This window comes from Lissotriton vulgaris, chromosome 6 (genome assembly GCF_964263255.1).
Source record: "Lissotriton vulgaris chromosome 6, aLisVul1.2, whole genome shotgun sequence".
Classification (NCBI taxonomy): domain Eukaryota; kingdom Metazoa; phylum Chordata; class Amphibia; order Caudata; family Salamandridae; genus Lissotriton; species Lissotriton vulgaris.
In genome coordinates this window covers 1,251,027,759-1,251,040,296 of record NC_141694.1, presented here as the reverse complement: position 1 = coordinate 1,251,040,296, position 12,538 = coordinate 1,251,027,759, and the positions used below count along the sequence as shown (strand labels likewise).

Here is a 12,538-nt window from a genome sequence, read left to right as displayed (position 1 = left end):
CCTTTTTCCCTTCGTTGTATATTTGTATACCCATTCTCTCCAAGGTATGCGTGTTGAGGCTTGTGAGAAGATCCCAACCGCTAGTGTAGACCTGTCCACTAAGTCGTAATTCCGTCCGATTTAGTCCATGGTATCCTCAACCACGTAGGGGCTTTAAAAGAGACACCTCCAATCTACGGGGAAAAGCGGTAAAGTGTAGAGATTCCGTTTTTCTCTCTTCTGGGATCTACACCTGTTAAAACTTACAGATACCAGTCCTTATTCCGGGAGTGATATCATTAATCTGGACATACAATATCCAGACTTCTTGTCGGTGTTGTCTATTTTTTGAACATACGCGATTCCTAATTGAAATCTACCACAATTATTTGGAGCCTTGAAAAAGTCGCGAATGGCGACGAAATGTGTTGGCTGTGGCTGAATCAATGTTTTTTACACTGTTACGGCTGTGATGAAGAACTCTTGCTGGACCATTAACTGATGCATGTTTCTTTTTATTAAATAACTGAACTGACTGACTATAGTCAGCTATTTACTTATTCGTGCTGTGCTCTGTCTATGTTGGATTGCTCATTTCTAGCTTCTCTGAAGGTGGTCAGTGCTCTTGGGAAATCTAGACTGCGAAGGAGCACTACAGGAGAGAGGGAGATCAAGAGGGAGTGAACATGCTCTTCAGTTTACCTGCTTCCAGTGTTGTCGAAAAACGAGGCGTAGTATTCAGCAGACAGTTCTGACTCGATCTGCTCCAAGGTCTTTCCATGCGTGGGTTGAACCAACAGAAGGAAGTCGTTCTCGCTGAGGGGAACCCTGATCACAAACAAGTTCTTCCGGTCGTCGTGCTTGAACTGGAAAATGCCGATGACTGACATCATGGGCACTGAGATCTTCCGGTTGCCATCAACCCAAAAGTCCTGAGGTTCTGCCACAGGATAAGCGTCCATCACTTTTCCTAAAATCACATTGGAAGACCCAATTATTATCAATACCTGAGGGCACAGAATGTCACACGACTTTACTCTTAGTCTCTTTCGTTCTTTTTAATCAGCAAGTATTAATTACTCTTTTAATATTTCATGTCTTTATATGATGCCTACTTTTGTTTTTTCATGTAAGACTGCACTGTATTGTATCTTTTAAGATCATTGAATGATTCAATAAAGAATGACTTGACTTAACAATGTAAGGCAAATAATGTTTTCGGCATGTTTAAATCGGGGGAAACAAGTGGATCTCTGGCGTTTACCAAGCGTCACTGCGCTGTAAAGCCAGATTGTCGCACTGGATATCCATAGGAACACAACTGAAGGGACATAACCGACCCAAAAGCAAAGTTCTATCAATGCATAAAGAAATTCCATGACATTCAGAATCGTTACATATATTTATAATCAATGTTAATTTTGATGTGCTATCACAATGAATATACAAAAGGAGTTTACTTTCAAACTACTTGGTTTTACTTAGACTCGGGAAAAATGTAAACTAAAAAAACAAAAGTTAGTTTCCTCAGGGTATATTTCTACTAAAAGTGAGCAATGTAAAATTCATGTGTGACTGTAAAAGATGTTAATTATCATTGATTATTTTTCTGGGTTTAATGGAGCGGTTATGGAGGGAGGTTTGAGCATTAGGATGCAGTCCAAAATTATGTCTTGCTATTCCAGTCACCCACCAAACGCCTTTATTTTTATTTTTAACCTGCACGAGATCATATTCGTGCAGATCGTAAGTTCTTAATACTACTACAGAGTGTTCTTGCCCAAAACTAGAAACTGTGGGGCAGATTTACAAGCCCCATGTGCCTCTTTTATGCCGCAGTTGCGTCACTTTTGTGACGCAGCGGCGGCGCAAAGCCAGCGCCATGCTGCGAGGTAAGCCCAGCTCCACATGTAGGCGTTCCGGCTCAGGGGTGGGGTATTCCAGCGCAGGAACGCCTCCTAAAAGTGGCTGAGTGAAATCTACAAGATTTCACTCAGTCACTTTTAAGGCCATGCTGCGTCAAACCCTGTGCCTGCTTGAAGCAGGTGTAAGGATTGATGCAGCATTTTAAGGATAGGGCACCCCCGAGCCTTGCTGCAACTGCGTCGCGCTTGCGACGCAACTTCAGCAATGCGCCACCTTTACGGCAGCAGATGCGTCACACATCTGTCCATTTTTGCCCCATGGTGCGCCGCATTGTAAATGTGGCGCATCCATGGTGGCGCAGCCGTGACGCACAATAACTGGTGCATCCCTGCTGATATGCAGGGATGCGCTAGTTATTGTAAATCTGCCCCTGTGTTTTCCCACACTGAGGAACCTACAAAAAATAATCAGCCCCTTTGATAGCAAGGATCGTATCAGAACAATTTATTTCCAAACTTAATCGTCGAATAGTACATTCCTAAAAGCAAGTTTAAACTTTAGCATATGTTACCATCTAATCGCTATTGAGCCATCAGGAGCAACTTCCCCTGACATGATAACGGGTCACTCTTTTACATCCCCGAACTTGAATCTTAAGGAACCAAATATGTCTCAAAAATGCTAAGTATCCAGGAACAGAAAAGATATGAAATACGTCAAGATTTGATGATGATTTGAAATGAAAATTTAGGCAAACATCACCTGTTGACTAAGACTTCGATTACGCGTGCCATGGGACATTTCGACACCCATGGGTGTAGCGACAGCCAGTGGGTGAGAGTTTTCAGACAGCTCGGTGTTTTCTCCCAGTAAATATCAGCAAGTCAAACCTGCTGATATTTCTCAGATTAACCAAGGCATGCCCATTTTATGTGCTGAAAGTGTAGTGGGGAAAAGTCATTATGTGGGCATTTTATTGCACCTGATAAAGTCCGAACACATGGGTATCAGTATTTAACAGGTGTGATAAACAATACCTGTTCATTTGAGGCACTCGTAATTGAGGCCTAAGTGATCTACATATCAACTAGCAAAATGAATTCCAAGGCTTGTGTTAGAAGTGGGATTTCTGGTTGGCTAGGGCTTGCGCCTAAGCCAGGCAGAAACCTCCACTCTAGTTAGGGCAAGGGAGTTACACGCTGACTTCCTTGCTCACCCCCTCGGTAGCTTGGCACGAGCAGTCAGGCTTATCCCAGAGCTGATGTGTAAATCGTTTGCGCAACACACACACACTCAGCAGCGCCACACTAGGCACACTACAAAAGAAACTCTACACAAGGTTATATAAAAATTAGCCTTTGTATTGACCGAAGCACATTAGAATCATAATCACACATATATACTGTGCCAACTGGCACTGCAGTATTCACAGGGGATTATATACATGACAGGGCCAATGTCAGAACCATCACAAAGCACAAGTAGTAAATAACACAACCAGTAACTACTAGTAAAATACTGTACTCAGCATTAGCGACATAAACACATTATGTCTGCATCATATTAGGCATATATCACAATTAGGAGGGCACCTTAGTGACACTCCCTAGGTGCATACATCAACTTACTTTAGGGCCTTGCGCCCTCCTGGTACACACAGGTATCTTGCAGTGTGATATTTTCCCCTCCTGAGGCGGAAGCTGGGAGGCTGTTGTGTCGCTATTCTTTTTAAAAATTGTATTTCTGGCTTGATTAATAAGCATTTTAAACCTGTCACCACCCCTCCCCATCTCTTCGCTACCTGGGCCACTCTCAGCCGAGTGTTGACGCTGAGTAGTTCGGTCCCGGGCAGGCAAAGCTACTTAGCGGCCATATTGGGTGAGTGGAAGCACTCTGACGCGGTCTAGCTGCCGCATAAAAGGGGACAGTTATGTCTCCGCGCAGCGGACGCGACCAGCGGATGTGCCGGACCTGTGCCGGAGTCGTGCCAGAGTCCTGCCCGTCTGCGCCATGGTTGCGCCGGGGGCCGGGACGGCTGTACCTATAGACACCTATGGGCAGGTTAGCCCCCTCTATACCTTACAGGTGTTACTCTCATTAAAACCTCCTGGAAGAACCTGCCACAATAGGCTTACCCCCGAAAGGTTCCTGGACTCTCCTAGATGTCAGTGCCTTGGAGGAGCTACCTGCTCCCCCCCCCCTATTTCTCGCCACAAACTATCAGGGTCAGGTAAACCCGAGCTTTCCCCGCAGACCGAGGAGGCCGCTTTTCTTATCAATGCCCGGTCCTTGGTCAAAAACAACTTCGCCTTCAGAGACTTTATCTCGGACAGAAGCCCCGCTTGGACATTTGTCACAGAGTCCTGGGCTTCTGAGACCTCTGGTCCTGAACTCTTGAATGCTATCCCAGAAGGTTATTCCCTGGCCAGAATGGATAGGGTGGGTCGGATGGGTGGTGGATTAGGAATCCTACATAGAACCTCTATAAAGTGCCGTATCGAACACTTGCCATCAGTCTCTTTTCAGGCTATGTATTTTGCCCTTAACCCCGCACCCACAGTCAGCTTCGCGGGAATTCTGATATACAGGCCTCCAGGCCCTAGGGCCAGTTTCAGCCTTGATTTACTAAAAATGCTTGAACCCTATATAGACAGGCCTAATCTAACAATCTTGGGGGATTTCAATTTCCATTTGGAGAATGACACTTCCACAGACTCTATCCACCTGTTGGACTCCTGGCCTCTTGGGGGTTCACACAGGGCGTCATGGGCCCTACCCACTGTGCTGGACACACGTTGGACGGCGTTTTCTCCAACGACCCCAGATTAAGGATAGGGACCCCCTTCCCCCTGTCCTGGTCAGACCACATGGCCGTCCCTTTTGCTTTTCATACCCCTTATTCCACCGCTGCGCTGGCAGGCCCCAGCAGATGGGAATTAAAGAGAAACTTTCAGGGGATAAATAATGAAACCCTAGTCCTAATATTGTCCTGCTCCATGATCTCGTCACCTAAAGGCATCAACGCGGCGGCTCTGGACCTTCATAACACCATCTCCAAGGCCGTCGATACTTTGGCCCCGCTTAGGCAGCACTACTCCGCAAGGAAACGCCCCACAGCACCCTGGTTTTCAGACGCTCTTAGATTACTCAGGCAGGGTTGTAGGAAGCAGGAGAGGCTTTGGAGGCTCCATCTTGACCCACTTGAAAACGACAATCATAAAAGACTACTTAAGGAGTATAAAACCGCTGTGTTGGCGGCAAGAAATCCTACTTCATTAAAATCACCACCTCTCTCAGCTCCCCTCGGGAACTATTTAAAATCATGGATTCCCTGTGTGCCCTTCAAACTCCTGACCCCATTGTTGCCTCACAGGACCTCTGCGACCAAATTTCCACCTTTTTCCACGTGAAAATTACAGATATACATTCAGTTCTAGAAGCCCTCAACCATGATCTAGGGCCCCCGGACATGATGTCACCCTCTGTAGATACGGTTTCTGTCAGACCTCAGGGTGGCTGTCTTACCAACTTTTCCTTATTAACCTTAGAGCAACTTAATCTGCACCTGGATGCCCTCAAGTCGGGATCGCCTCTTGACCCCTGCCCTCTTAAAATCTTCAAGGACTGCAGAGACGCTCTACTCCCTCCTTTCCTGGAAGTCATCAATCGGGCTATTCACGAGGGTGTCTATAGGGAGCTGTGGAAACTAGACATTATTAAATCTCTTCTTAAGAAATCCACTCTAGACCAAGGGATTCTTACGAATTTTCGCCCTATTTCCTTGCTCCCTGCCCCTGCGAAAATACTAGAAGCCCACTTAAACACCCATCTGAGAGCCTTCTTAGAACACTCCAGCCTCCTTGACCCATCCCAACACGGATTTCGGAAGGCTCACAGCACAGAGTCTGCCCTCACAGTTGGCACTAACAACATACGGGCTAAGGTCGACAGTGGCCAGACCACCTTGCTGGTCTTGCTCGACCTTACAGCCGCTTTTGACACCCTGTTCCCTTCCATCTTGGCCATGCGCCTCGGGGATATAGGAGTGGAGGGACCCGCGCTTAGCCTTTTAACATCTTTTCTGGCTAAACGCGAACAGAGGTTCAAGCTGGGCACTACCTTTCCCCCATCAAGCCCGTGCAGTGTGGGGTTCCTCAGGGTTCGTCCCTGAGCCCCACGCTTTTTAATATTTATGTAACACCTTTGGCTAGGCTGGTCAGATCCTTTGGTCTGGAAGTCGTATCTTACGAGGAGGACACCCAGATCATGGTCTCCATCTCACAAACCACAGACATCACTGCCCTTAATTTTAGAGCCTGCATGGAAGTAGTTGCGAACTGGATGGCGAGAAATTACCTCAAGTTAAATGGGGAGAAAACGGAGGTGCTCATTTTTGGAGGCAAGCAGGAGACCTGGTCTGCCGACTGGTGGCCTTCCACTTTAGGTGCCTGCCCTACACCCTCTCAGTCGGCCCGGAATCTGGGTGTAATTTTTGACTCCTCGCTTCGCTTTGACATACAGGTTAGCAGGACTGCCTCAACCTGCTGTGGGGTCTTGCGAATCTTAAAGAAAATCGCCCACTATCTCTCGATCGATGCCCGTAAACAGGTCACGGTGGCCCTCATAACCTCAAGATTAGATTACTGCAATGTACTCTATTTAGGAATAAACAAGCAACTTGTCCAGCGTCTCCAGATTATACAAATCGCGGCCGCAAGGTTCGTTGTTGACGCTCCTAGGCGGTCATCAGTCTCCTCCATTAGGAAAAACCTGCACTGGCTCCCCATGCAAGCAAGGATTGAATTTAAGGCCTTGTGCCTTACTCACCGCGCCCTGCATGGACTTGGGGCAGAAGGTATCTGTTCTCTGGTGTCCCGCCATATCCCCGGCAAGGCCCATCGCTCTGCGAATAAAAATCTCCTTGCCATTCCAAGAAGTACTAAAGCAAGGTGGGGCGGGAGGGCCTTCTCCTCCTCGTTCCAAGGATTTGGAACTCCCTTCCTGTGGAGCTCAAGGCTCAATCATCCTATCCTCTTTTCCGGAACGCCCTGAAGACTTGGCTCTTCAGTGAATTCTATCGCTAGTCGGCACACCTCCGCTCCTCCACACTGACTTTTTCCATCTTCAGCGCCTTGACGCCGATGGGCTAAGTTGCGCTATGTAAGGCTCAAATCATCATCATCATCATCAGGTACAAACCTGACCCCAGACCAACTGGCCTTTTACTGGGGCTCAAATGCCCTTTGTCCAAAATGTCAGGGCGTAACGGGGGCCTTCCGCTGGCCCTGTGGCTGCCTTGGCAGCAAGAACAAAGTGTACAATGCACTGGGGCATGGGGGTGCAACTCACCCCTTCCTCAAGAAACAAACATGCCCCCGTTGTTGCAGCTGCCCGTGCTCTCACGGTGCAGCTGTGAAACAGAAACAGGCAATGGCACTATTGTGCCTCTGGAGTCCCACTCTGGGACTCTACAAGAAATATTGCCCCCAACGTTGCAGCTGCCCTCCAACAGGTGGGTCAGCTGTGTGAAAACGGCACCACCCGTGTGCCCTGCTTGCCCTCCTCACCGGGGCTTCTCCTGGTGCCTCCGATCGGCACCAGCAATGTGCAAGGATAGCCCCACTCACCGGGGCTTCTGGCAGACTCCTACTGTCTTCCTCTTTGCGCAGGGGGGAAAGGCACCGACAATGTGCCTTGGTTGGCTCTACCTCACGGAGCGTAGTCTCCGTTGTCCTGAGCTCTCACCAGCACACAGCAGGACTCTGGCATGGAGCCCGCGAGGCTCCGGTCTCCTTCCTGGCATCGGTTGTGCCCACGAGGCTCCTCTTTCCCTGGCCGATACACAGGAACTTCCTCTGCGGGGCCGTACGCTCCATCCAACGTCAGGCAGCCTTGCCTGACTTGCTGGATTTGGCGAGGCGGTGGCTCTCTCGGCGGCTCAGCTATGCGTGGTCAGCTCCCGCCTCTCTTCTTTCAAAGGCAGGGTGGGCTGCTGCTCAGAGGCGCACAAATGCAGGGTGGGTTCCCACCAAAAGCGGCATTAATGCAGGGTAGGTTCCTTCCAAAAGCGCACCAAAATGTGTGGTAGGCTCCCGCCTCACTCCCCAGCAACACGGGGAATCCCTAGGCCGGTATTCCCTCTAAATATTTCGCAGCCCAGCGCTGCACAGCACCAACGCTCCCCTCATCCTGGAGCTTCTAGCTGGGCCAGGGAAAGTGCTCACCAGCACTGTATTTATCCCCTCCAGGGGAGACAGGAAGCAAGACACAGGCAGGCCAGCACACCGGATCTCCAGTGGTGGTACCTCCTGGAAGTCCAGCAGCCTGCCGGCTGCCCAAACACAAGAATAGCACAACACAAACATGGGGTCACAGCCCCAGTACTTATACCAAATGTTCCTTTGTTCTGCCCTGGCACAGGGCTGGGGGAACCAGTCCCAACTGGTTCTGGGGTGTATTGGAGCACTTTGTATACAGGGCTCCTCTTCCCCTTTGTCAGATGGGGGCTTGGTCATCAGACACACCACAGGGGGGTGGAGCAAGCATTCACCTAGGCAGGCACAGACCTATTCAGGGTCAGAGGACTACTCCTCCCACTAATCTAAATGCAGATCTCCTATTCAGCCAAGCGCTGCTTCACCCTGCCCTCCCTGAGGACACACACACCTCACCAGCCCCTGTCACTCCAGAGCCAGACATGCAATACACATCAGGCAGGCAGACACATAGCACACAGACATGCCAATTTCTAAAACTGGCATTTCTAACATAGCGATAATAAATCTGCACACACCATTGTGCAGCATTTATTATTACTATTCCAAACATACCAAACTTGACCACGCTGCTCCTCTCATATCAGGAATTATCACTGAAACACTTATCAGGGAATCCCCAATGCATTCCTATGGGAGGGCAGCCTCACAGCAGTGAGAAAACAAAATGGCTGTTTGTCACTACCAGGACATGTCACACACTTAAGGTACATGTCTTACCTTTTGCCTATAATGCACTCTGCCCATAGGGCTAGCTAGGGCCTACCTTAGGGGTGACTGACATGCAGTAAAATGTGGTCACAAACGTGGCACACACTTTAGGTGTCACATCACAGTGGCAGTACACTGCGCACACAGGCTCTGAAATGGCAGAGGCCTGAAACAGGTTTGAAGGGCCTCTTTGGTGGGTGGCGCAATCAGCGCTGGAAGCTCACAAGTAGCATTTGATTTACCGGCCCCGGTTACTTGAGATACCACTTTACAAGGGAATGACAGGTAAATTAAATCTGCCAAACGGGTGTAGACCAATCTTACCATGTTTACTACAGAGAGCACACGCACTTTACAATAGACAGCAGTGCTAAAGTGCCTAGAGTCCTAAAACCACCAAGAGCAGGTCAGGAAAAAGGCTAGGAGGAAGGCAACAAGTTAAGGGATGACCCTGCAAAAAGGGCCAAGTCCAACAGCTTGGTTTACTAAATATTGCCACACGCTGCATGATGCCAACACATTATCACACTATATGTGTATGTGAAGTCTATGGAAAAAACATAGATAAAAACGAAGTAGTTTAGTGTGTCAGGCATCTATAATATTTGTTAAACACAAAGGGCCCGATTCACAAAAAGCCTCCGCACTTGTGGGTGAGGCTCTGCAGTCGTGGCAGAGGGCACGCACTCATAGTGGGACCTGCGCATTGCAGTTTCTCATTGCATAGGTCCCACAACAAGTGCGTTTGCCCCACCATGACTGCGGCCCGTAGCCGTAGCAGGGGGCATGCACTCGTAGCGGGACCTGTGCACTGCAGAATGTCATTGCGGCGGTCCCAACACAAGTGCATGCCCCCCGCCATGACTGCGGCCCAAAGCCGTAGCAGGGGGCACACATTTGTAGCGGGACCTGCTCACTGCAGTTTCCTATTGCAGAGGTTCCACCACAAGCGCGTGCCCCCCCCCCCCCCCCCCCCCCCCACACCACCATGACTGCGGGGCCTCCGCTACGAGTGCAGAGGCCATTTGTGAATAAGGCCCAACATGTTTTTTTCAGAAATGGCACATGCATTCAGTTGTGGATATCATCACTCATGCTGGGGCATATTGCTTGTTGTCCAGGCTATGTCGTCTAATCAAGTGCACACTTTCAAGATCTCATATTCCCTCAGTATCCTCTCACAATAAAATCCACTCCTTAGTTCAAGCAGACAATTCATCGCCGACAAATTCAACTACCAAACATTTATTGGCTTGAAAAACCCTTCAAATTCATAACAGCCTCTATTAAGGGCTACTAAAGTGAGAGATACCATTTATACACAAATGTACTGCCGGTTTCAACTAGCGTGTTCTAGGCTGCTCTCCGTAAAGTCCATTACGATAGTCTAGTCAAGAGTTGGACATGGAACATACTTGTAAAGTTTGTGACTGAGTGGGTTAACTATCAGAGTCTATGCGTAATATGACAAGACTTAACGTACAAACATGTGCCAGTTATAATGTTTCCATGGGAAACAGGAGAAAAATAGAATTTAATACATCCTGTCAGTTGAATATAATTTCTAATTTGATCTATTCAATTGGGAAAGATCCTGGTTAATTCCTAAAATATTAAATAAGATAGTACATTCAAAATGTTCCTGTCCGCTATAAAGCCCTGATTAAATGTATATTTGTCTAAAGGTTTTAAAGTCCTCATCAAATGCATTTTTAATCTTACAGTCCATGATGCTGAGCCAGAAAATTAAAATAAGATGAAGAATACAGTTATAGTTCATTGTTTTATTTATGATGAAATAATCGTGATAAGAAAAGATTACATTTATTTGCATTAGACCAACAGTTGTGGCAAAATGGTTAACCTTTTCCTCCAACCTGGATGTGCCACCAAGCGAATCGTGAGATCAACTTGTTCACCAAATAGTAAAATTCAGTCGAGTTTTCAGAATAGTCACAAAATATGAAAATCTCTGTTACTGAAACTCAGTGCAAGTTAATTTACCTCCCACTTATTCGTTGTTAATATCCTGAAAATCTGATTGGATTTTACTGCATGGTTGGTCAACTAGGTCAAAATTAGTAAAAAGTCACAGTTGTGCATTTTATATGATTATTAAAGTAATATGTATACTATAACAAAACGGATTAAAGAGAAGGAAGACTCAGAGCAAAGGTCGTACTCATGGGTGTTTGAAGATGATAGGGTTAGAATGACTTTCATAACTTTCACGACAGTGGCTTTACCTAGGAACGCCTTCGGGCTAGCAACACGCCCACACTTGCGTCTACATGATCAAGGACAGGCCACATCGTGGATTCTAATTCAACAAAAAAATTCTACCACTGTAATATATCCTTCCTTTTTTTGCAAATTGAAATGATGGTGGTTGGAATAGTGTTGAGCCCAAGAGTTTGTCATGGGGAACACTCTATGTTTGTTAAAATACCCCGCACACACTAAGAATTAATTTGGTGGCATGCTTCATCATAGGGGTCTTCCCGTCCACCTACGGGGCGGGGCGTACTGCGACCTACGGAGACACGGGACAACTTAATTAAGTGGAAAAACGATGTGTTGTGCAAAGGTGGGAGTGGTAGGGTCGGGAAAGATAGTGGTGCAAAATTAAAGTAACCTGGTTATTGGAAAAAAATAAATGTTATTGCCTTCCCTAGCTGGAAACATTAAAAATGGGGATCTGTCGAGGGTATCTTTTTATGAGTTGCCTTCAACTGGGTCAACCTGTATCAAAAGCCGTCCCCTTGGCTTTCTTCTTCAGGACCAGGCATGATCCCTACTCCACTCACACATTTATTATGTGTAATTCATGTGCCTAACGATGTTTGGCTACAGTTCATGCTAAAATGAGCATGCAAAAAGAACATACCTAGTTGATATTTTCTATAACCTGTAATAAAGGAACAGAAAAAATGAAACAGTAATGCACTGTATAAAACATATCACCATCATGTGGAAAAGAATGTTGGTGGTGAATACCACTGTGATATATTTTTCTCTCAAAATTATTGAGGTGCACCATACTCATTCTCTAGAGTGGGTGCTGTGGTGCCCAATGCTGATTCTTAAATCACTTCTCACGTAGTTTTAAAATCACTTCTCACGTAGTTCTGAAATACTTTAAAAACACACACATACACACATGTTTTACTTAAAAAGCCCAGCGTTTAAATGGGGCATTCTTGAGATGTAGTATTGTACGTATTACGTTTGATTCATGCGCAGTATTATTAACGTGTTGGTACATGCATAACTTTGTCTTTGAATTTTGGCCCAATACAATGTAATATTGTTTATTTCTGCTTCACATTTACTTGATCCACTTGCGCCATTTAATATGTTCTCACGAGCACAAAGTGTTCACTTCTTCACTTAGCACACATCTTAAAAAGCATAGTTGATTCTGCATCTCTGGTTTGTGAAATTCAATTTGCATTTCTTTGAATATAACTATGTTCTTGGGACTATTTGTCAATATTTAATGTTTGCAGTATAATTAAGTTATTCTTTATACTATATCCCCTCATTGATTCCAGTTGAGACTGTGTTGCATGTTACTAAAATTACACAGATCTCGACTGGGACTACAGGTGTCTCCTGTGGTTGTTAATACGTGTTCTAACCCTATACACAGTTTGGTTAAATTGGATACACCCAATTAGCAAGTACTGACTTACTTAAAAGTCCTT

At 46.5% G+C, this 12,538-nt stretch overlaps 1 protein-coding gene across 1 annotated transcript in view; it reads right to left on the bottom strand.

Moving 5' to 3' along the window:
• Positions 1-12,538, bottom strand: part of AGT (angiotensinogen) — a 101,377-nt gene that overhangs the window by 22,369 nt on the left and 66,470 nt on the right. The window contains exon 3 of the mRNA XM_086927349.1: positions 682-949. Coding sequence (XP_086783475.1) covers positions 682-949 — 268 coding nt within the window. The remainder of the gene's footprint in view (positions 1-681; positions 950-12,538) is intronic.